A 24057-nucleotide genomic window follows, 5' to 3' on the forward strand; every position below is an offset into this window, starting at 1 on the left:
TAGAGTCTTTTTAAAAATCTCGTTTCCTTGAATACCTAATTTTCACATCAGAGTAATCATGGTATGCATACGTTTTGGCTTCTTTTTTCATTTAACACCACAACATAAAGACTTTTCCATGTTGCTAAGCAGTTTTTTTGCTCACCGTTAGCAGTGCCTTTCGCCCTGGGGACTCGGTTTTGAAGCATCAGATAAGCCTGGTGTTTTTCCCATGCCTTCCAACTCTTGGTCTCATGACTTTTTTTTTAAATTTATTGGGGTGACAATTGTTAGTAAAATTACATAGATTTCAGGTGTACAATTCTGTATTACATCATCTATAAATCCCATTGTGAGAACTGACTCTGGGTGATGAACACACAATGGGTCTCATGACTTTTAATCCCCTTTGTCTCTAGGAAGCTGCCGGGCACAGCTGGTGTAGACACCTCAGCAGAGTGAGTGCTGGGGGCCATTCAGTCTAGTGGTCTGGACTGCGGAGCCCCTCTGGCCCCTCAGACGAGCCCCCAGGAAGCAGAGTCTTTGCATCTCTGCTCACAGAATCTGCTCTGCTTTAGTCTGTCCCATGGATTGAAATTCTCACAGAGTTTTTAATTTAAAGAGCGTTCTGAACACCACTAGATGGCTTCTACTTCTTGTAGAGATAAGGAAATGGCATCCCAGAGACAGAAAAGCAGCGTTTCCCAGGGGCACAGAGTGAGACAGAGGTGTAGCCGGGCCACCCCAAGTGCTTCTCACCCTGTGGGACGCACGTGCTTCCCAAGCCCACACCCTCCCCAGAGGGTGTGTGAGCACCCGCCGTCCTCTGGGTGGGACTGGGAGGTGAGGGGGCAGCGGTCCTCCTCTGTGTGCTGGAGGGGAAGCCCGGGGCAGGCACGGGAATCAGGCACTGTGTGCCCAGCCTAGAAGAGCCCGGAAGTGCCTGCTGGGAGTTTGGGGGGAAGCATGGCTTCCTGGGTGCAAAGGAGCTGGGCGCCATCCTTGTGGGAGTTGGGTCTGGAATCACGAGCGGAACGGGACCAGTTCCAGCTCCTGATAAAGTTCAGATTTACCGTTACAAGCAGCCCGGTAGCCTTAGCAGTCGCGTCTGTTTCGGCGGTGTGCTGTCTTGCAGCTGAGAACTCTGTAATTACGTCTGTAACCCTCCTTTCTGCAATGATACCATTCGCTTCCAACACAAACCCAGATGGTTTGTGTGTTAATGGATAGGCTGCCCGCGCAGTGGGGGAGCGGAGCCAGTGTCAGCGCACAGTGTGCTGTGTTCTCCTTTGAGGGAAAAAACAGGCCTTTCTACTAATGGCAGTTGTGTGTGAAATATGCATGACAAACTTCCAGACCTTTCTGTGGCAGGTTTGGCCAGGAGAGAGACTGGGAGGTGAGTTCCAGCTGCAGCATTGGGGGCACCCACTGGGTGTGCTCATTTTCAGGGTATATTCTAGACTCTGGCCCTCAAACGGGGGGGGGGGGTTGTAGTCCTCCAGGGAGTCAGTTAGCCACGTGGCTTCCTGGGCCCCGCTCCAGGGGGGCTCAGGTGGCTGTACTGGGCCTCATCCCTCCAGCTCTGCGTCCTCCCGCAGCAGGGATGGTGGGAAGAGGGCGGCCGAGACCCCAGAGGACACACACCTCGGTGCAGACCCACAGCTGCGCGCCCAGAGCAGGTGCCCTCTGAGCAGGAGCGTAGAGCAGACTGGGGGCTCGTGGTCCTAGGGCCCCCCGAGCCCCTGTGAACTCAGCCTGAAGGCGTCAGACTGGTCACAGCCCCTCCTGCGCTAAGGACCCTGGTGCCCAAAGCCACTGCCGTTGTCACAGATGCCAAGTGCCCTAACCTTGCTCCCTCCTTCAGCTCTGGCGGAAGTTGGCTCGTCTGGCCCGTAACTTCGTGGTCGTCTTCATCCCCTGGGAGACGAGGATAAAGAAAATCGAGAGTAAGGGGGCCCTGGAGGGGGGGGCGTGGCACTCGTGTCCAGCCGGTGGCGGGGCCAGGGTCTGGCGCCTGCCGGTCCTTCCACCGGGCAGCCGGGGGCACTGGCACACTTGGCGCTGACCCTGCTGGAGATGGGAACGTGGTGTCTGTCCCCACCACCACCCGGGAGGGAAACAGTCCCACGTTCTGCTGTGGCTCTGTCAGTTCCTTCATTAGTCAGACACAACGCAAACCCCAAAGGACTGAGAAAAAAATGGTGGGTGAATAAGAGCGTAACATGGGCAGTTGCAAAACAAAAGTAAAAACGTGCGTTTTCGTAGCTGCTGCTTTGCCCCCCTCCCCAGAGGAGTCCCCTGGTCTGGACTGTGACACGTGGGGCACACATCACCTGGCCAGGCCGCCCAGCTCCACGTGAGTCAGACTGACTGAGGGGCATTCAACATGGGAGCACCTCCGTGCTGCCCCCCAGAGCTCCTTCCCACGGGCGCAGGCCAGGCCAGGCTCCAGCCGAGACCACCTCCTCACGCAGCTCTTTCCCCATCTCCCCTGACGCCCTGACCCCTTTCTCCCGAGAGCACCTCCTCACTCATATTAGCGGAATCGTCTCTCAGGCTCTGCCTCTGGGAAACCTCACCTTAGGCAGAAGTGACTCGTGGCAGATTCACCCTGGTGATTACTTACCTGCCTGGTGGAAAGTTGGAAACGTTCTGTATGTCCAGCAGTGGGGGATAGGTTAAATAAACAACGGAAAATGCATTCGATGGAACAATAGAATTCATGCTATACAAGAGCATTTTTGCATGAAAAAATGCTGGTAATATATTGAAAGTGAAAGATGCATGCTATAAAGAGATGCCAATTTCATATAAAAACTTATACATGTATAAAAATAGTGGAGGGCTGCACTACAGGTTTACTGGAAACTAATTCCAGTAGTGATTTTAATGTATTGATCTTGGGATAGGTATATTTTGTGTTTTCTCTGTGATGTTTTGTGTTTTCGTATTTATCATGACACACATAGACTAGATTTGAAAAAAACTGAAAAGAGGTTATTTGTTTTAAGTATGGGACAAACCCATCTGCTCCAGAAGGTCATAAAAAATACCACCGACGTCCTCGTCTGACTTCTTCTAGGCGCCCTTATTTTCTCAATAGAAATTTGTTTTTGAATATACTTTTTATTTTAGAATAGATTTACATGTATAGAAAAGTTGCAGAGAGAGTTCCTGTAACCCCTTCACCCCGTATCTCCTAATGTTAACATCTAGCAAATTGTTTACCTTGAAATTAAGACAAAAGAAACCTTAAAGGAATCCTTGGAATTCTCAAAAGTAATGGAAAAATAAAAAGAAAAATGTCAGATTCTCAGAAGATGCCGATACTTCTGAACCTCCATGAAATATTATAAATTGGATAAAAGTATTTGAGATGAATGTGACATGAGGAAAATTACTTCATTGGGGCTCTTTTCTGCCTCAGTAACTGGCAGGCACGACAGCGCCTTGAGCCCGCTAAGCAGTCATTTGTAGATGCTGAGAGTCCTTGGTCGCTGCGTGGAGAGCCTCTGGCCCCGGGAGGGTCCTCATTGTTGTCTTTCTGCAGGTCATTTTGGATCTGGGGTTGCCTCCTACTTCATCTTCTTGAGATGGCTGTTCGGAATTAATATTGTGCTCACCATTATGACTGGTGCTTTTGTCATCATTCCTGAGGTAAGAACCATTTCAGGAGAGAAGCAAATGCCGCTCGGGGAAAGGTGGAGCCGTCTGAGCAGGACTGTGAGCCGACCGCGGTGTGGAGGACGGCCTGTGTGTCAGAGCAGGGCGCAGGCTGGCTCTGGGGAGGGCCAGGCAGTAACTGGGTCGGGTCCGTGGGCCATGGCGCCCACCTACCCGTTTGTGCGGAAGCGGCCACAGCTCAGACACCACCGGGGGTGGCTGTGCTCCCAGACAGCAATACGCGCAGATGCTGACATTTGCGTTTCATTACAATCGTGCTGTCACAAAATAGGAATCTTCTTTTGATTTTTTTCCCCAACCATTTAAAAATGGAAAAGCTGTTCTCAGCTTTCGGGCTGTACAAAAAGGCATCAGGCTGGATTTGGCCTTCAGGCCAGTTTGTGGACACCATGTTCAAATAAATCCCATGTCTCCACTCTCAATCCTCCTCACAAAGTCAACGGGGCCAGTTCCCAAGTCTTTAGAGAAACCCAGGCATGTCAGTCATCCACCCCTGGAAGCCAGTGCAGCCAGAGACAGAACACCCAGGCCCTGATCAGGCCCAGAAACTCCGGCCCCCCTGTTAATTTCGCATCGGTGAGGCTTCAGCCGAAATCCACCCACTAGAGGGCGCTCGCGTGCAGCCTCTTCCCGGGAGACTGGAGGTCGCCCGCCTCTTTCCCTCCGGTCCCCTCGCACCGAGGCCCATGGGACGTCCTGTCTCTCTCACCAGCTCATTGCAGGCCAGCCCTTTGGAAGCACGGCCAGCAAGACCATCCCCACGGCTCACATCGCATCTGCCCAAGACCTGGACACCGTCTGGTCCCTGGGGGTGAGGCAGGCGGCGGGGCCACGGGCTGGTCTGGAGGGAGGGCGCGAACGGGAGCAGCGCGGACACCAGCACTGTCTTTGCAGGGCTACCTCCAGTACTCGGTCCTCTTCTACGGCTACTATGGCAGAGAGAGGAGGATCGGCAGAGCCGGCTACCGGCTGCCCTTGGCGTATTTCCTGGTGGGGATGGCAGTGTTCGCCTACAGCTTCATCGTCCTCTTAAAAAAGTACGGCTGCTGCGCTTCTCAGAGTGTGTGCCAGGCGTGACGGGCGCCGTCTCGTTTCCTCTTGTCAGCCACCCTGTCAAGCTAGGGCGTAACTGTGCCCACTGTACAGATGAGGCCGAGGCCAAAAGAGTCGTGCTGGTTTTAACCAGTAGTTACTGACACTCATCCCTCTGTGCCAGGTTCTGTGCTGGGTCTGGAGAGACCCGAACCATGCAGACTTACCAGTTAATGTCGTGTCGGACACTGGTGGGGTGGAGTTACCCTCAGTGGGCATGGGCTGCACTGATTCAGCTGGAAGGAAAGCATTTCGTTTCCAGTCACAGCTGCACAGAGATGCAGTGGGCTGGCTCCCAGGGCCACACACCTCGGGGGCCTCCTGGCCAGCACAGCGGTGGGACCGCTTGTAAAGGACTCACCCAATAACCGGCTGTTACCATTTTCACACCATTGGGAAGGGGTGACCGAGGACACGGGTGGGGGCTGAACCAGCCGGTGACCGGCCTACACCCTCCCGGGGGCAGCGTGTTCTGGCTCCGCATGCATGTGGCCGCGCCTGTCCTGACACTGTCCTCGCGTGACCACTCTGGCTCTTTTGCAGGATGGCGAAGAACTCCCGCACGAGCCTGGCCAGCGCTTCCAGTGAGAACTACACCTTCTGCTGGCGGGTGTTCTGTGCCTGGGACTACCTCATTGGGAACCCGGAGGCTGCGGAGAGCAAAACCGCGGCCATCGTGAACAGCATCCGGGTGAGTGAGGGCCCGGGCGGCTGCGAAGGGGGAGGAAGGGGGATGCGGAGGCCCAGCTGTTCAGTCCCCAGCCCATCTGTCCAGCCTGAGCCCCTGGCCCTCGGCTGGATGAGGGATGGGTCCTCTCCCCATGGGGCCTCCACCCACCCAGTCGAGTCCTGGAAGAAAATGTGAGAACTTCTCTTTTGTTTTTTTCTTCCCTAATCAACTTTATTGACATAATTGGAACTTCTCTTTATTTTTATTCTTTTATTTTCATCCTTCTAACATTTCCGTGTGTGTATTTTGGATCATTCGTCTAATGGACTTGTACCATATTACACGTAGATAACTTATAAACGAATAAACACGTATGTGGGGGCAATAAGCTTTCCATGTTGGCAGACAGTGCAGTGAGGGCGCTCAGAACTTGAATCTGCTGAACAATCAGGCAGCTAAACGGTGCCCCCTGTTGAGAAAAACTTCAGTTACGTACAGAATTGACTCTCCCATCTCCTCTTTCTATCTACTTATGACAGAAAGCACTGGTATCAGTAAAACCTTGCAGTGAAGTTGTGATGGAAAATAAACTGATAAATCAGTTTTGATCACAAAATATTTTAAAGATTGATGATTAAGAATGATGCTTAGCTTCTAACATGGTGTGTGTGTTTCCTTGAAGGAGGCGATCCTAGAAGAACAGGAAAAGAAGAAAAGCAAAAACCTGTATGTACTCACACTCCCCGTGCTGAATGTATGGCTGAGCTGGTTTCCTCTGCCACCAGAATCACCAGACTGTCTGTGTCTTACTTTCACACGTCATCAGGCAGTTCTTTCTTCCTAAAGTCTAGCCTTCCAGTGATGAGACGTGGGGGAAGCCGGCAGCTGTTCAATTCCAGTATTTAGGTTCCTCCTCCCGCTGACCCAGCGACTGCTTGGGAGGTCTGAAGCTGACCAGCTTCCTGGTCTTTTGCTTTGATAATAAAAGAAGTCTTTTTAGCACCAAGTTCTAGTTCGGTACATCGAGGCAAGTCCAGCTTTATGTACCAGCAAATCTCTGAAGTCACAAGCCATGGATAGTATGCATTTCTTGTTGACAAGCCTCCTCAGGTGATTTTGCCGAGTTTGGGGGCCCCCTTGGTGAGGTTGGGACCCTGCTGATCCAGCTGGGTCTGTCCCAGGAAGGGGCAACGAGCCTGTCCCCATGGGACTGACACCCCTGCTCTCCCAAGTCCTCGCTGGTTCTTTCGCCCCGTGGTGAGTCTGCACAGGGAGGGAGCCCCCCGAGCGCACAGAGGAAGCCGGGCGTGGGGTGGGGCTCCACAGGGAGTCGGGAGACGTGTTCTAGCCCTCCTTGTCATCAGCTCCCATGACCTTGACCTTCCTGGCCTCGACTTCCTCCCCTGTGAAATGAGATCATGGGACTTGTCAGTGCTTCTCAGAGGGCGAGGGCACGGCCCTGATTTAGGGAAGGAGACTGTCTGGGGTTGGGGCACAACAGTCCCATGGTCAGCAGGTGTCGCACAGCAGCGCTCACGGGTGATTTTCATGTTCCCTCAAATTTGAAAGCTATAGCCGCCCTCAGTCTGTTCCAGCTCAGAGACATCTCATTCAGAGCTTCAGTGTTACAGGCAAACAAATCAGCAAAAACTCTGTTTCTCATCCCTCTTCCACACACAAATTCTAACCCTCTTGATTCCGTCAAAGCTTAAAGAAAACAAAGGTGTAGTAGGCATTCTGGTCTATTCTAACAGGACGTGGGGGAGGAGGGAGCGAAAGGGGAGAACTCGCACTGGATGGCTGCTTCCCGCCAGCCCTGTGCCCAGGACCCCCAGGCGGCGCCTGTGCGTCGTCCTCACACCTGCTCCTCCCACAGAGCTGTGACCGTCTGCCTGCGGGTGGTCGCCAACATGCTGGTGCTCGTCTCACTGGCGGGGAGCATTTATCTCATCTACTTCGTGGTGGACCGATCCCAGAAGCTGGAGCAGTCGAAGAAGGAGTTGACGCTCTGGGAAAAGAACGAGGTACCACACAGAAGCCGCATCCCCTTTTCTGTGGCATTTCTCCAGGTGTCAGCTGGAGACACTCCTCGGACAAGCTTCAGTCCTGTCTTTCTAGAGCACAGACCACCCGGGCTGTAAGCCAGTGGCAACGCCGGGCTGCGCTACGTAATTTCTCTGCTCTCCATCAGTTTTTTCGATTCAAAAACAGCTTCAAGCATTTGCACGTTCTTGCCTTTGAGTCGTTTTGCCCGAGCTTTGCGTTTCTCACATGTATTTCCTCACCGACACGTTTCCAGAAGTTGCCCTCACTTGCAGATGGGCACTGACGTTGAGGTTCAGTGCGTGTGTCAGCACCACCTCCACCCAGTTGTCGGACACTTGGTGGCTTCTGCATTTCTAAACAAATAATGCCTCCCGAACCAGCCCCGCACCAGTGGCTTTTTTAAAAAAAGACCTTTTCCCTCCATTTATGTGAAGATTCCATGAATAGAAAATTACCAAGAGGAAGGTTCTGAACAGTTTTATAATTCTTAATATTTATTATGACACTGTTGTCCCAAGAGCTTAGTTCCATGTACCTGTAAAGATTTGAAAGGCAGAAATAGCACAAATGCTGCCTCTCAGACCACTTCTGTGGAAAGGATTGTCATCCATGGGGTCTGAAAAACGGAGTGTAGACGATGTGTGATGCTCAGCACTTGTCCTCAGTGCTCGGCAATTCTCAGGGTCTGAGACGACGTTAGGTACCCGTTTTCTATACTTCTTTCTATTTTATGTCAGTTATGTGAGATGTACATGTGGGCTTGTGTGTTGATTGATAGGAAGATGTATGGATGGATGGACAGACAGATGGAGGACAGACAGGCAGATAGATTTCTAAAGGATATATTCAGAATTATTTCTTACTTTAGTCCGTACCTCTTGTGTACCACCAGCTGAATCTCCCCTTTCGTTTGTCTTAAGTACAGGGAAGTAAGAGCCAGGACTAATTCTCCGATAATTAATCTTTCATGTCCATAAAGAGCATTAACTATCTCTCAGCCATCCCTTTCTGCTCTCAATAGTTGTCGGTGTTTCCACGCCTCACTCAAGGTCAGGGAAGGCGCTACTTGGAACCAGTGACAGAAATGCTAGTGACCGGCACCCAGGCGTGTCCTCAGTTAAGGAGCTTCTAAACCCATGACAAAGTGGCCTTTTGAAAAGGCTAATGAGCAGAGATGCGGGGGAGGCTGCCCGTGTCAGAACAGTGTGACCAAACGTTCGGCTGAGACCAGCTGGGAGGTGAGTGAGCCGGGTGTGGCCGCGGGGGATCTCACGGTGGCCTCTCTCGGCAGGTGAGCGTGGTGGTCTCACTCGTCACCATGCTGGCGCCTTCTGCCTTTGACCTCATCGCAGCCTTGGAGATGTACCACCCGCGAACAACACTGCGCTTCCAGCTGGCAAGGTACTGTACCCCACGGGGAATGCCACGTGTGGGTCCCCACATCCCTCTTGGGAACCCGCGTCCCTGGAGAGCCAGGGCTGGCTTCATGCCCCACTCCAATACTTAGCTCAGAACTGTCCCTATGGATGCAACTCAAAACATGGAGGCGCTGTTTCTAATTCCCAAAAGCTAAGAGGTTCTTGTGGATAGGCCGTGCCAGGACGGTCAGTGGAGGTGGCAGCGGGGGCAAATGTGACCCGAACAACAGCAGGCCCGGGGGCCTGAGGGGACATCCTGCGGCACACCCCACAGGAGTTAGCAACCACCACGTTTCATTTCCAGATGGCTCCGTCCATCTTCCTGAAGAATCACTTCCCCTGGATGGTCTCATGTATGAATTAAAGCAGGGGGTTTCCGGGACTTACCATTAGAGGGAATGTGACAGAGGTGCTGGCAGTGCCCCCCCACCCCCATATTGGTCTCATCATGTTTTCTCTTGTAACCGACCACATTCTATACAACAAACCTTCCACAGGCCACTCTGACAAGGGTTGCTCTCCTTCAGGCATCAAAGGACCAAGAGCAACTGTTTTAGGTTTCAGGTTCTCAGCGTGCTAACCACTGTCCCTGGGAGGTGTTTGTAAACCTGCCATTTTCCTTTCTCATCTCATTTTTCCGGACAAGTGTCAGCTAAGACTCTAGGCTGCATTGTGGGAAGTTCCAGGATGTGTTTCCCAAAGCCTCCTACGTGGGGGAAGCTGGCGTCAAGTCTGACCGCTGGCTGTTCGAGGGCATTGCTGGCAGGTCCCGTCCACTCACTCGTCCACACGGTGTGGCTGTGCCCACGGCCCTCACTGCCTCAGCCCCTCATAGCGCCTGACCGCCGAGACCCTGAGCTGCATCCTGCCTCTTTGTAACTGCGAGCCAGAGCTGGTCACTTATGCCTCCCCACGTATGCTCCAGTGTACTCAGCCCACGTGGGGATGGTAGTGGTGTGTGCCTCAGAGTTGTGAGGTCAGACGACAGAATGCCGGGAAACGCGCTTTATAAGCTGGAAAGCGTGACACAGATCGCTTACGCTCCACCTCAGAGGCCCACTTGCTAAGCTCACGGTCTTTCTGCCCCCAGTGGTGTTTAAATTCTGATCCAAGGGTGGATGTAACCACCTGGGAGGGCCACAGCAGGACCCCATCCAGACCTCCTGAGGCAGGCTGGGTTCTGGGATTCGGTACTTTTCTAAATGCCCCCAGTGTGATTCCGAAGGAAACCCAGTGGCAGCCATTGTCTTGGCATAACCACGATGGTCACTCCCAGACGGTGGCAGGTCGTGAACCGTGGACTTTTGTGTGGCGTGTATGTGTGCATGTGTGTGCATCCGTGTGAGTGTGGCATGTGTATGTGCGTGTGTGTGGCATGTGCGTGGGGGGGCAGCCTTGTCTCGGGTGGGCTTGTGCCTTCCAGGGTCCTCGTGCTGTACCTGGGCAACCTGTACAGTCTGATCATCGCGCTGCTGGACAAAGTTAACAGCATGAGCTCCGAGGTAGGTGGGCCGTCCTAGGCTGCTGCCCACGCGCTGGCACGCACTCACACGCACTGACACGCGCTCACACGTGCTGACACGTGCTCACACGCGCACACATGCTCACATGCACTCACATGCGCTCACATGCACTCGTGCTCTCATGCGCTCACATGCACTCACACGCACTGACACGCGCTCACACATGCTGACACGTGCTCACACGCGCACACATGCTCACATGCACTGACACACACACACGCACTGACATGCACTGGCACACACACTCACACGCACTCACACTCACACGCATACGCACACCAGGGTCGTCACGGTGGGCAGCATCACTTTTTCTACTTGCTCTCCCTACGTCGTGTTCAAAACTCAACTCACTTGTGGTCTTTTCAAGGTAGGGAGAGAAAAATTAGCCCCATTTCCAAGATAAAGAAACTGAGGCCAGAGTTTATGGCTAGTATGTGACAGTGCTGGGTGAGAACTGGGGTCTTTTGACCCCAACCCTCTTTCCATCTTCTACCCCATTTCCTTGAATTCCACCAGGAAAAGCTATAGCTGTTGTAGATGAGCCCTGGAGGACCGGCAGACTGTAAGACTCACTGAGAAAATAGGGAGAAAACAAACATCTCGTGGGGAACGGTTCAGAGTGGGCCCACTATCCCCCCTCCCAACAGTGGTGTCCACTCGCAGCCTGGGGTAGCCTTGGAGCTCTTTGTAACCCTGCCCACTGGTGAGGAGCTCCCAAATGGTGGGGGAGGGGAGGCAGGGAGGAGAAGGCTTCTTAGCGCTGTGGATCAAAGCTGTTTCATACTAGCATCGAATTCCGAGGCTTATGGCACAGAAGAGGCCACTCAGAGCTACTGATCTGCCTCCAGGCTTTGACGTTGCACAGACAGGGTCCTTAACTGCGTTACGAGCAAAGTCCCCTCATCTGCAACGTGGGGTAATTATTCTTACCTGACAGTCTTGTAAGGATCCCAAGATAAAACACTTATAAAACCAGTAAATGCTTCCCATTACAACTGCAAGTTCCATTTTGGGGCCAACTCTAGTCAGGTGGCTATCTACCAAGCTAGAGCTAGAAAGAGATGGGGAGAGAGAAAGGGAAAGAGAGATTGTCCCCGAGGAGTGCCATGATGTTGTTTTTCTCCTACAAATACGTGGACTTTTTTTTTTTTTTTCCCCCTTCCTTCTCTGCCTCCCTCTCTCCACAGGAAGCTGCTACCAAAAATAACACAAGTCACTGGACAGATTCTACCATCTTCTTTGCCACCAGGACAGCCCCTGAAGGAGAGAAATGGTCCACTTCTGGGCCTGGGACGGGGCTCAGGAGAAACAGCACGTGGGCCCCAGACCTGGCCAGTGTCCCCACTTACACGGTGTCCCTCTCAGACACCAACCAGACCACCGTCTACACCCAGGGTCCGCAGGACCAGTGCTGGGAAACTTACGTCGGACAGGTGGCTGCCTTTCTTCCTTCTAAAGCCCGTCCACATCCGCTTCATCACTTCACTGGAGCAGCTCCCTGAAGTGTCATTATCCTTATGTTGCAGAAAAGGAAGATAAGGTTCAGTGAGGGCTGAGGGATTTCCAGGTCTCCAAATCAGTAATAATAAGTAGTTCAGAGACTCGTGCAGTGCTGGCTGTGTGCTGAGTCCTCATAAGTACCCTGTTGTCACGTTAGTAACGGAGGACACAGATAGCCACGGGCGGGTGGACAGGCCCGAGCCTAGGTGCCTGCTCCGTGCTCTGTGCTCCAGCCGCTCTGCCTTCCACCTTCCACACACTTGTGTGCAGGGAACCTCAGCCCCGAGGTGCTAGCCCTACATGGACTCACAGGCCCCAGGTAGTCAGTGTCCTGCGGTTCAGACCACAGGCCTCAGGGCCTCCTGGGTCCGTGTCATGCTGACCTTGGACATCAGCATTCAAATGAACAGATATCTCTTGGGCACCCATCACATGCCAGGAGTGAATGAGATGTGCCCAGTGGCCCAAGCCCATGGCAGCAAGCAGAGATGGGGGCCCCTGAAGGCAGAGGTGGGCAGCTGGAAGGCGGGGCGTGCAGACCCAGGGACCGTGTGTTTCAGGAGATGCTGAAGCTGTCCATCATCGACCTGCTCTTCACCGTGGCCAGCATCCTGCTCATCGACTTCTCCCGAGGGCTCTTTGTTCGCTACTTAAGTGACTACTGGTGCTGGGACCTCGAGAGCAAGTTTGTAAGTAAGATGCTGTGTCCAGTGCAGAGGTCTGCGTGGCTGGACCCAGCCTTTCCTGACATCTGGGCTGCGAAACAGCCACGGCCAAGAGAAACTCCGTGCGGGAAGAGGGAGGGTGAAAGATGCATTTGCATGGCCTTTTGTCATTTGCTATTTGCTGGGCTGGCCTCACAGACGGCGATCCCCACATATCGGTAAGAGCAAAGCGTTCTCTGCATGGGACTTAAAGAACCACTTGAAGCCCAGAACTTGGGGACATTTTTATGCGGGCTCCTTTTCTCTTGTAGCCTGAATACGGGGAATTCAAAATCGCGGAGAACGTGCTGCATTTAGTCTACAACCAAGGAATGATTTGGTAGGTAGCACAGCTGCCCCCTGCCGTGGCTCACATGCCGTCTGGGCCCAGGTTTTACTTAGTGTGGGTGGGGTGTGACCACAATAAACACCGTCATACAGGTTAAGAAAGAACACAGGTTTTAGTGCAACTATTTTGCATGCACGGTAATTTTAGTAATGGCTTTCTAAGCGTTTTGCAGAAAGGGATGAAGGAAGTAGTCCATTTTTAGGCCACTGTTGGTGACTGCCAAAAAAAAATATGCACAGGAACCAGTACGATAAGCTGCTGGGCAGGATTTAGGAAAGGAGGAGAGGGAGGCTGCTGACCCCCCTCCCCACCAATGACTTCCAGGAGTCATGTTCCTTCCACCAAATTCTGTATTCCTATAGTCCACTTATTTTGCAAAATATTTTCACAGATACAGAATTAAAAATAACGCATAAAATTTACTAGCTATCAAGCACTTTTACTTGTATACCCTTTGCAACTGGTTTAATTCTTATAGAAACCCTGTGAGGTTATTAATATCATTTTCTCCATTTTAAAGATGAGGAAACTGAGGCGCAGAGCGGCTAAGTGTCTTGTGTAACTTCACACAGACAGTAATATTTTTGCTTGCTGAGAGAAACCGGAAGTTTCTTTTTAAAGGACTTACTTAAACATATTCTTGTATCTGTAACGGTTTTCCTACCATTAATTCCACAAGCATTGTACTGAACGCACATTCACTAAAAATGGATGTAGCCTTATAGTCAGAAGACCTGGGTTTTGTTCCATGGTTGACACTTCTTTGCAGGGTGACTGGCTGTTTCCCTGGGACAGTCCGTTACTTACCTATTGCCCCAGACCTGTCACTCAGAAGTGTCTCGGTTTGGATGATACAGGGTCACCCTGGGCACTTTGGGTAAAGCGCTCAATTTCCCCAGACCCACCTTCCATGTGTATAACGATTGGGTGGCCCCCTCTTCCTTCATGACTCCGCAGTCATGATGAGATGGGCTGAAATGTGAGGTCCAGCCAAAGTCGCTGTTGCACATATGTTAATTCGACCTGAAAATCTGTAACTTATTAACATAGGCAAGTCTCAAACTTGCCCCAAACTGTAGTTGTCCATTATTTGCCTGTTCTCCAGAGGAGGCCCTTTCCTTTGCTAAGTGTAAAGAGAGGCCAGCACTAAGTGTTCCTGTGCAAAGGGGGCGCGTGCAGTCACCCCACCCACCTGCACAAGTGACTTGCCGTATCTCCACAAGGTGGAGGGTCGGAGTCTCAGGCCTTTGGGAGCTTCTTTAAGCAGCGGGTGTGAACCCCAAGGTGTCAGAACCAGGGGGACTGGAAGAGAACGCGGGCTCACTGGCCTTCCCTGCCCTTCCAGGATGGGCTCCTTCTTCTCGCCATGTCTCCCCGCGTTCAACGTCCTCAAGCTGGTCGGGCTGATGTACCTGAGGAGCTGGGCTGTGCTGACCTGCAACGTGCCCCACCCGCAGGTGTTTCGAGCCTCCAGGTCAGTAGAACCAGGTCTGTCACACACAGAGCTGTGCCGTCCAGGCTCGCCGTGTGCCGGGCCGCCTCCAGCACAGGGGCCTCCCAGCGCCCGCCGTCACCATCTTTCTGTCCCCCATGAAGTCACATCCAGCATCGTGCCCCGGGGTTAAGCACAACCCCCATCACCTCACGACACATTTTTAGAAACGTTTTACTGGTATTTAATCATCACTCAGAAAGGGCACACATCGTAAATATCCCGTTTGGCATATATGCACCACCTGATCACAGGTGTGTAACCTGCGCCCAGATGGAGACACAAGAGCGTCACCCAGAAGTCCCCCGGCTTCCTGTCACCACCGGTGGCCGGTGGCCGGTGGCACTGCTCTCTGTGCCCGGTCTTTTCCTTTAGTCGGTGGGATCACACACACGGTTTACCCCCTTCAGCGCTGCACGGGAGAGTCCCCTCCCTGAGGAAAATGCCCCAGGGCCTTTCCCCACGCTACTGTCACAGACGTGTGGCCTGTGTCCAGCTGCTAGCTCTCCTTGAACTTGAACCTTCCCCCAGGTGTCCCTTCTGGGGCAGACCCCTATGAGTACAGTGTTGGTCACGGGGCTTCCTGCGTTCCTCTGGCGCCCACAGCACCAGAAACTTCTCCAGGGTGGCCGCTCCCTTTCTGCTCCTCCCACCAGCCGGGGGAGGCAGGAGGCAGCCCCAGTTAGCCGTCCTGCAGCCTGGCCAGTACTTGCTTCATCTGGTGTTTTGCTTTGTTCCTTTACTGGCCCTTTTGGTGAAATCGTAACACATTTTGAACATGTTAGAGCTTGTTTATTTTATTTGGACGTAATAGTTTTGTATGTGGATCTGTATCGTGGCTTTCCAATTTTTTGACTAGGACCTAGGTAGGTAGGTCTAGAGAGTATATATAGTTTATGTTCCAGATAGATACGTGTAGTACATATGGCAGGCGGAGGGAGAGGTTTCACAGGTGAACACGTCTACTTCTGAGAGTTTCCTTTCTCTTCTAGTACGTCTGTGTCGTGGAGGACACTAGGACAGAGTGCCAGTCGAGACTCTCGAGGCTCACCAACACTGTCTCCTCAGAACTCTGCACCGGCTTAGGGCCCCGGGCTTATTCAGGCAGAGCGAGGACCCCAGCAGCCCAGGGCACAGACGATAAGAGGTTGAGTGCAAACCACAGCCACGCGAAAGTCAAGAATCAGAACCAAAGGAGGGCAGCCGTGCTCAGATGTGAGAGTAGTTCGAGAGGGGCAGTTGGGTGAGGACCCCAGTGGGTGGGACAGAGGTTCTGCGGAGGTTCCGTGAATGAAGCTCATTGGCTGACGGCAATGGGCTCAGCGTCTCTTGTTTGGATGCCGACAGGTAGATGCTCTGCAGGTTTTAGTGGACGCACAGGTTGGCCTGCACCATCAGTCTCTCTGGGCAGCGACTTCTCGTTTGCTCAGCTGCCTGTGACCCTGTGACAGACCCTTTCCTAGACAGTGATGGGCGGAGAGTTTTCTGTTTGCGAGGGGTTGGGGCTGCGGTTTCTGTGTCAGTCCCTTGGGCATGGGTGTCACCAGCGATCGGCCATGGAGTGACATCCACACGTGGCACGTGGCTTCCTTGCAGGTCCAACAACTTCTACTTGGCGACGCTCCTGTTTATGCTCTTCCTCTGCATGCTGCCCACCGTTTTCTCCATCGTCCGGTACAAGCCGTCTCCCAGCTGCGGGCCGTTCAGGTGAGTCGCCTTCCCTCGGCCCGCTCAGCTGTCGGGGAGGGGCCCCCACAGTGACAGGAGGCTCGCAGAACAGGTCAGCAGCAGAGAAGGAGCCGAACCCAAGCCTTTAGGATGCAAGACAGTGCCCTTCCTCTGGTAGCAGGCCCTCCCAGACCCAGTCATCTCTGCTCCTCGTCAAAAGATACGGCCCATTTCAAATAAAATAGGGCGACAGACTCAGCCGGTGCTGCTGGCTCAGACTTCCCCTCAGCACTCAGAGCTTTTAGTAAAGACGGCCCATGTCACTTTGGAGTCCCCGGTGTGTGGCTGCTCAAGGCAGCAATCCCTAGGGTACCTCCCCACACATTCGCTGGACGTGGGTTCTGACACAGCACACGCCTCGCAGTTAGAGGCTGCTTCTGTGCACACAACACACGTGTGTGTGACGCGGTGTGATTACGGCCCCCACCTGAAAGCTCCACGCCGAGGAGGGGCACTTTGCAGGACAGCCGCTGGGCAGCGCTTCGTACCGCTTAACGTCCAGCCATTCGCTGCAGTCTTGTGGCTGGCTTTGAGGGGGGCTCTGCCACCTCGCCACTTCCAGATGGCTTCTGCACCCCTTTGCCAGATGCGACATAATGTGCTTTCTCATAGTGGCCAAGAGAAAATGTACGACATTGTGGCGGAAACGATCGAGGAGGGCTTCCCTGTGTGGCTCGGCGCTGTGCTCGGGTACGTCAGCAGCCCCGTGGTGATCCTGCCGGCCGTGCTGCTGCTCGTGTGAGTACCACAGGCACCTCCCTGCCAGCCGCACGCGCCCACGGAGCAGGCTGCGTGCCAGTCACTGTGAAATCAGCGAGCTGTTCCCCAGTCGCTTAGAGGCGTGCTCGGTCAGCCGCAGCCAAGTTGGGGGACTCACTGGCCCCTGTGATGGCGTCGAGTGCCATTATCTTTACCCTGTTCTCCAGTCGCGTAACTCGTCCCAAGCAGGCCTAGCACAGTGCCGCTCAGTCGCTCTGCTTGCTTGGCGTAAGGGACAGCTGCAGTGCTCAGACCCGGTTTCTCCTAACCCATCATACCCTGCCAGTGCCCCTCCCTTCCTGCTCTAACCCCTGCTGCATTCCAGGTCGGTGGGGATTGCTGTGGAAAGCAGACGTCAGGGAAAGCCGCCGTTCCCACAGTGGCCGCTGGAGGGCTCCCTGAGACCGCTGTCCTCGGGAGGGGCGGAGGGTGGGCTCCGGCCTCTCGCCGCAGGGACCAGGTGAAAGGCACAGAGGGTGCTCACCGCCTGCTCTTCGTCCTAGCATGCTCATCTACTATCTTCAGAGCATCGCGAGGTCCCTGAAGCTCAGCAACCAGCAGCTCAAAATGCACATCCAGAACGCAAGTATAACCTGATCCCTGCTCTTGGCAGTGTGTCCACCCCGTGACCGCCCTCTGCCGCTGGGGCACAGGCCAGGGCACGCTTTCCCATCCCTGGGGAGCAAGGCCACCCCTCCCGTCCAGGACCTCCCGGTCTTATTTCTAAGCACACCAGGATGGCTCCCGTCTGTGCCATTGCCCCCTCTCCCAGGGGCCTTGCCGATGCCCTGAGCACTGAGCGCCCTCCGTGGCCAAGCCCAGCCCTTGGTTTAGTGGTTCTTTGCCGGCCGTGGGTACATGCAGAGGGTAAGAGAAAGCGCCCCTTCCCGGTCTCCTGTCAGCCTGCACGTCTGAGCCCAGAGGCACGTTGGGACCGAAAGACCCTCCTGTTTCCCATCTTTTAGATTCTGGTTGTCCTTACACTCTCCCAGGACCCAGGACCTCACACAGTACACTTGCACCTCTTTGTTTTGTTTTTTTTTAAAAAAAAAAAAAAAAAAGAAAGAAAGAAAAAACACCTCCTATGAATATCAATTCAAGTAAAGAAATACCAGCTTGTTCTGTGCATAGTCAAAGAAATGTATTGGGAGTTGCAAAGGGCATTTTTGTGGAGATGAACATCTCCCGTCTTGATCCACACTTTGCTGTCCCTGAAAATAAACTTTATAGGCATAAAACTTCAGCTCTGGGGTGTCAGCGTTTATTCACTCAAATCGCAGGCCGACTCCAGAGCACGCTGTCCCCTGGGGCCAGTGTTGGTTCAGTCCTGGTCCGAGATATGAGCAGTGACACATACTTTGTTTTCCCCGCGATTAGTGCTCGTCACTGCTTCCTGCTAAATCCAAAACATATCACTTTCATTTGTATTTCAGGCAAGATCTGAAGATAAGAAAAAGGTTGCCCAAATGGTAGAAGGTAAGTAGAAAGAAAAATGTGATGTCTCGCTTGGTGGGCATTTAAGAATAGAGCAGTTTAGGGTACGCTACTTGGAAAATTTTCGATTAACTGTGGTTTTCACCATGAACAATAAAATAAAACCTAGGGATATAAATGTTGGTTTAAGTGTACAATTTTCACATCATAACCAAGCCTTCTACTAACCCCAAAACATGTCTGAAATCGGAAGGAAATTTTGAAGTAAGAGAGAAAAAGCATCCCGGAAATCTGGAGAAAACCCGGACAGACGTCTTGGTTCATTTTGGGTCCTTCCTCTCAGGGGCCCATTTCTTCCTTGCAAGGCCCCCTCCCCCAGCTTCTACCCCAGGGTGAGGCCCCCTCCCGCCAGGAAATGTCCGCCAGGCAGGCCCAGCCACGAAAACAGAGACCCGAGTAAGGAACCCAAACCCAGTGGATACACCTCTCTTCCCGTCTCTTCCCCCCTGGACAGGCTCAGAGGGAAAAAGAAGAACCCCACCCCACCCCCACCCCAGAAAGAATGAAAGCATAAGGAGTGAAAGTGATGTGCCAGAAGGGAGGAGAGTGGGCCCCAAAGCTGGGAGTCCCCCACTTTGCCTGATGGAGGTGCCGGCCGGTGCAGCTGCCAGGCCCCAGGCTCGGAGTCTTCCCGCACCCCCCTGCCACCCCAGCTTCGTGCACTATGTAACGTGTGTTGCCCACAGGTTAGCTGTGCCTGCGGGTGCCCGCAGCTGTCTGTAGCGCCGGCCGCTGGAAGTCATGGCCCTCCTGCAGCTGAGCTGCCCTGAGTGTGCCTCCCCCTGGAGCTCACGCCCTCATAGCCCTGCCTGTCTCCGCAGCCCGCATCCAAACCCAAGAGGAAGGCACCAGGAGGCTGCCAAAGGACAGTGACCTCGGCAGCCTCCTGTCCTCGGCTCCCTCGGCGACAGCCCAGAACAACGGCCATGTGGTCAGCCTCGACTCATCAAGCAGCAGGAGTGGCAGGGTAGAGACGGTCACCCAACCCGTGCCCCTGAGTACCCGGCCAGGGCCCGGCAGCCCTCCTCTCCCCGGCATCTCCCACTCGTGGCCAGAGGGCGACACTAACAGGTGAGCTTGACTGCAGCACAGAAGGGCACCTGCCCGCTTGAACTCGCCGTGTGATTGGCAGGATCCTTTATACTGTAGTTCTGGGCTGGCCAGGTTGTCAGCAGGTCGTGTCTGTGTGTCTCACCTCCACGTAAGAGCAGGAGAGCTGCGTGCTGTTAGAGGAGGGCGGCCCGGAAGGAGCCACTCACCCAAACTCCTGCGTAAAGTTGAGCTGAGTGTAACACAGTGAAAGCAATGTAGATGCAATACAGGGACTTTGTTTTGTGGGGGGGAGGTTGTGTTTGTTTGTTTTTAAGACAATGACTAAGTAAACAAAGAACTTGAAATTTTGCTATACAAGGCATTGTCTGCATGTCTCTGGACCTTGACACGGACGAGGGGTTCTAGCAGTCTTGGGGGGTTCTGGGGACCGCGCTGCGGCAGAGAGGGTGAAGAGTGCTCCTAACATGTGCTCCACCACCGTCAGTCCCACTGTGTGCTCCTGGACAAAGGAGGGCCCTCTGCCCTCCCTGGAGATGCACGGGGCCCCTCGTTGCATTAACGGCTCTGAGACCACGGATGCGGTGCCTGACACCCCCCTCCCCACCCCCCGTCTTACAGGTCCCTGCCTGGTCCGTGTGCAGGCACAGGTGGCCGTCACCAGACCAGATCCCGCGCAGCTGTGACGCTTACAAAGCGTATCGAGGATGTTCACTCAGAACCCCTTTTCCAACAAGACTTTCAGCAAATCAGCCCCCCGCTCCATGGAGCAGGGGTGTTGGCCTTGGTGCCACATGGCCACAGGCCCCACGCCCCCAGATACTATGTTGTTAATGAACGTGAGTCTCCCCAAAAAACCCATCCAGCGTTCTGGCCGGAAGGACATTTTAAGATCGATGCCTTAGGGGATGTTGTAGAGATGCAGCCCGGGAGTATGTGGCAGCGTGTGTCCCGGGCCCCCCAGCGGGCTCGCTCCCCGCTGCTGAGTGAGGAAGAGGAAGAGGCCTGGAGGGGGGACCGGACCCATCGGTCTCTGTACCCACATGCCCTGGCTGACCTCCGCGGGGCTCCTCAGTCTTACGTGGCCGACAGGTCAGAACGCCAGACCCTGGCTGCTGGGCACCGGGGCTGGGGGCGCCACAGGCCCCGGAAGCATGGTGCTGAGGGTCCCCTTGACCAGCCGCTGTGTGTGCAGCGGAAGCCACGCTCCCGGACTCTGCGGTCCCCCCAGCACCCTCTGCGGCCCAGAGGCAAGCCCAAGGAGGAGCCATGCCTCACAGAATCGGATTCCATGTCGGCGGCGTCCAGTAGCGAGCAGCAGAGCAGCAGCGCTGACCAGTACCTCCAGGTGTCCTGCAGCCGGCACAGCTCCCGCAGGTCCGTGGGCCAGCTCGGCGGGAGGACGGCCGTGTCGAGGCTGGAGCTGGCCGTGGGTCTCAACGACCTGATTTGTTCCGATGTCTAGCGGTGTCCCCCCCCCCCCCCCCGTGCACTCGTGTGGTCTGACTGTGTGTTCCCTCCCCTGCTGGAGAAAGGGCTAAGCATGCGTGGTGAGGGTCAGAGACCTGTGGGGCAGCTCCAGGCGTCCTGGCCGTTGTGCGGCGGGGGTCTCCCTGTGCCCGGCCCACCCATCGTTTCAGAAAACGTCAGTCCTTTGCCTGCATTCAGGGGGACCACGAATCCTAATAGTGCCTGGACTCCGCCCTCCGCTGAGTGTGCAGGCCGAGGTGTCGCCCTTGGAGATTCCACAGCGCGTAGCTAGCTGGTCTGAACAGCCAGGTTGGGGGCGACAGGAGTAAGTCCGTCTGTTCACTGGGCTGGATGTCTGTTCACTGGTCAGGACCCATGGGTGGCGGTACAGACCCCCCAGGGTCTCTCGGTTCCTGTAACTGGCTTCAGGCTCAGCTGGACCGAGGTCAGAGATCTTTGGGGCTCCGTCTTCCTCCCTCTCAGCTCTATTTGTGTTGTTGACCTGGGTTTCTCCTGCTATCTGCAGGCTTGCTCCAGGCGGTAGGTGAAGGGGGAATTCGCGGCACAGAAAGTTCCAGGTGTACGGCCCCCAGCCAGGTAGCCCTGGAGAAAGAAGGGTTCTCCGTCCCTCCCACGTCAGGTCACTTTGCCCTTTGTGGCTGGGGCCCTGTTCTCCGGGAGCAGGTGGGAGAACTGTGTGTGCGGTCTGCCATGGTTAACTGGCCTGCCCTCCGTTCCTCTCTCTTCTCATAACTGCTGTCACTCTAAATTGTGTCTTTGAAGTTTTCTGTCTCCGCAGGACTGTGAGAGCCCCTGGGACAGGAATGGTGTTTCTTCATTTCCGCACCCCCAGTAACTGACACTTAAAAGAGGGAAGGTTCTAGAACACCCTGGGGATGTCCTGTTCTGAGAGGTGCCAACAGGCGTTCCCTGATGAGGGTCCCCTCTTCCACGTGCTCGCTCTGGGGCTGTAGCTGAGGGCTCCCTGGCGCCCTGCCACACGCTTCAGAAGCATCTGGCCCTGCTCCAGGACCTGTCAGAACACCTGTGTGGGGCCGGGGGGAGGGTGATGCCCCATCCTTCCTAAGGAAACGCGAGTGTCACCAGTACACACCCAGCGCTGCGAGCATGTGTCACCCTTCAGTGTCCAGCGCAGCTCCCATGCGCTCCCGCTCTTAGCGTGGGCTCTGTCTTTAGCCAGAGAGACAGACATAAACCGCGCACAGTCGTCCAGAAGCTAGCGGACAAGCACCCATATTCCCCCTGTGTCACGCTGTTGGAAGTTTATTTCCGTCTAGCCATGTCGTTAGCAGCAGCAGCAGCATAGCGTCAAGAAGAGATTACAGATGTGATCAGTCCGCTCTAGTCTGCACACTTAGCTTCCCTCCCCGCGGACTAGCGAGAGCTCGGCGTCTGTCCGTGCTTTCAGTCACCTGTTCACAGTTATACGCTGTGTGTGTGTGTGTGTGTGTGAATATATATGTGTGAGCACCTACAAAACAATACCTAAGTATGTTTTACTAATTCAACGCTATCGTCCTGCGTGTGCTGTTCACATTTATGTTTCTAAGGTCTGTTGGACAAATATATCGATCACGCTCACTTACTGTAACTGCTGTGAAGTATTTCATCATATGAATAAACTACACAATATTTATCTGTTTCTTATTGGTGGACATTGAAATCTCTTCCATTTGTTTGCAGCTAAGATAACGTTGAACAAAATATTTTTGTACGGCTTTGCTGCTGACGTGGAAGCGGATGCCGGTGCTGGGGACAGAGACCGTAGCTCAGGTTCAAGCTCAGCGGCTGCTTCTTTCTTAGTCTCCACATGCCCAGACCCCCACACAGCTCCCTCTGCAGGTGGCAGGAGGGCCATTTTTCTTAGAGCATCCCCAGTACCTGATATTGCCCACGGTGTAATTTATGCCAACGTAGTGAGAGAAAAACCACATCCCAAGTCCTGGTGATGAATTGGCATTTGTCTGACAGGCAGCGTCTTTCCCTGTGTGGATGGGCTGTTTGCAGTTTCTCTTCTGTGAACTGACTGCCTCGTCATCATGTTGGCTCATTTTTCTGTCCACAGTCGCCCCTTATCTAAGTGGCAGCCACTGAAAGCGCCACACCCGCCCTTTCAAAATGCCCTTGCATAACTGTGGTTTCGTAATATTCCTTCGGCGTTTAGTCCATGGCAGGATGGGGGATGTTATTCCTGTTTGCTCTGTGAGGACAGCAGCCAGGCTATTACCACGTCTCTCCTGAAAATGCCTGTAGGACAAACTCCCCCCGATCGCTGAGATCATCACAACTGTATCTGTGAAGGTTTAAGAGTGAATCCCTCTGGATGAGAACAGTCTCGTAAATGTCTTAGTAACCTGAGGACGTCTCCCGTGGTCACTCCTTATGTGTCGAATCTGTGAATGGCCCCAAGTTTAGAGAAATCTTTTCTGTACATCTCTAAAAGACTAACTTCCCTTGTCTGAGGTGGGATTCCTATTTTCCAGCTCCTCTGTGTATTGTGTTTTCCTTTGTTTTAGGGTATGTATGTTGTGGTTTTTTGGCTTTTTTTTTTCTTTTGCTCTTTGCCCATTTCCTGGTAAACCTTGCATATCCTTAGAGGAAAGGGGAGGCAGTCAACACCTGACCTTCAGAAATAGAAGCGTGGCCTTGGATACTGGTGCGAGCCTCAGTGTTCTAATCTGGGAAATGGGAATTGTGGTCTCCGCCTCATGGTGCCATGAGGGTTACATGGCACCACACAGGTCAGGTGCTCAGCAGAGTGGCTGGCAAGCCGCAAGCCTGAGTGACCTTGGCTGTGGCAGAGTGAAGAATAAGCCAGCACCCACTTGCTTGCAGACTGACTTAGCAGCTGCGTGAGCTGACTTAGGTAGGAAGGGAGCACACAGTAGCTCCTCAGTGGCCAGACAGAAAGCCGTCAGGACCTGAGGGCTTGGGCACGTGTGCCCATCCCCTTGCTGGGCTGGCAGTGGTTGGGGTTAGAAGCCCCGGGGCCAACTACCCCATACACACCTACTTCAAATGCCACTAGGACTTCAGTGAGGTCTGCTCTGGACCTCATGGGACAGGCTCTGGTCAGTG

The 24057-nt window shown here is 53.9% G+C and overlaps 1 protein-coding gene across 5 annotated transcripts in view; it reads left to right on the forward strand.

Moving 5' to 3' along the window:
* Positions 1-22622, forward strand: part of TMC3 (transmembrane channel like 3) — a 266252-nt gene extending 243630 nt beyond the window's left edge. For all 5 annotated transcript variants that reach the window (XM_074318275.2, XM_088789384.1, XM_088789382.1 and 2 more), the window contains 19 exons: positions 1844-1925; positions 3530-3636; positions 4376-4474; positions 4558-4700; positions 5299-5446; positions 6108-6151; positions 7302-7449; positions 8763-8872; positions 10313-10391; positions 11600-11845; positions 12473-12601; positions 12889-12956; positions 14311-14439; positions 16054-16164; positions 16798-16923; positions 17448-17526; positions 18378-18420; positions 19260-19509; positions 20110-22622. In XM_074318275.2, coding sequence (XP_074174376.2) covers positions 1844-1925; positions 3530-3636; positions 4376-4474; positions 4558-4700; positions 5299-5446; positions 6108-6151; positions 7302-7449; positions 8763-8872; positions 10313-10391; positions 11600-11845; positions 12473-12601; positions 12889-12956; positions 14311-14439; positions 16054-16164; positions 16798-16923; positions 17448-17526; positions 18378-18420; positions 19260-19509; positions 20110-20953 — 2985 coding nt within the window. In that variant the 3' untranslated portion in view covers positions 20954-22622. The remainder of the gene's footprint in view (positions 1-1843; positions 1926-3529; positions 3637-4375; positions 4475-4557; positions 4701-5298; positions 5447-6107; positions 6152-7301; positions 7450-8762; positions 8873-10312; positions 10392-11599; positions 11846-12472; positions 12602-12888; positions 12957-14310; positions 14440-16053; positions 16165-16797; positions 16924-17447; positions 17527-18377; positions 18421-19259; positions 19510-20109) is intronic.
* The last annotated feature ends 1435 nt before the right edge of the window (positions 22623-24057 follow it).

The sequence above is a fragment of the Rhinolophus sinicus genome, chromosome 13 (genome assembly GCF_057876585.1).
Source record: "Rhinolophus sinicus isolate RSI-liver-muscle chromosome 13, RSI-T2T, whole genome shotgun sequence".
Taxonomy (NCBI): domain Eukaryota; kingdom Metazoa; phylum Chordata; class Mammalia; order Chiroptera; family Rhinolophidae; genus Rhinolophus; species Rhinolophus sinicus.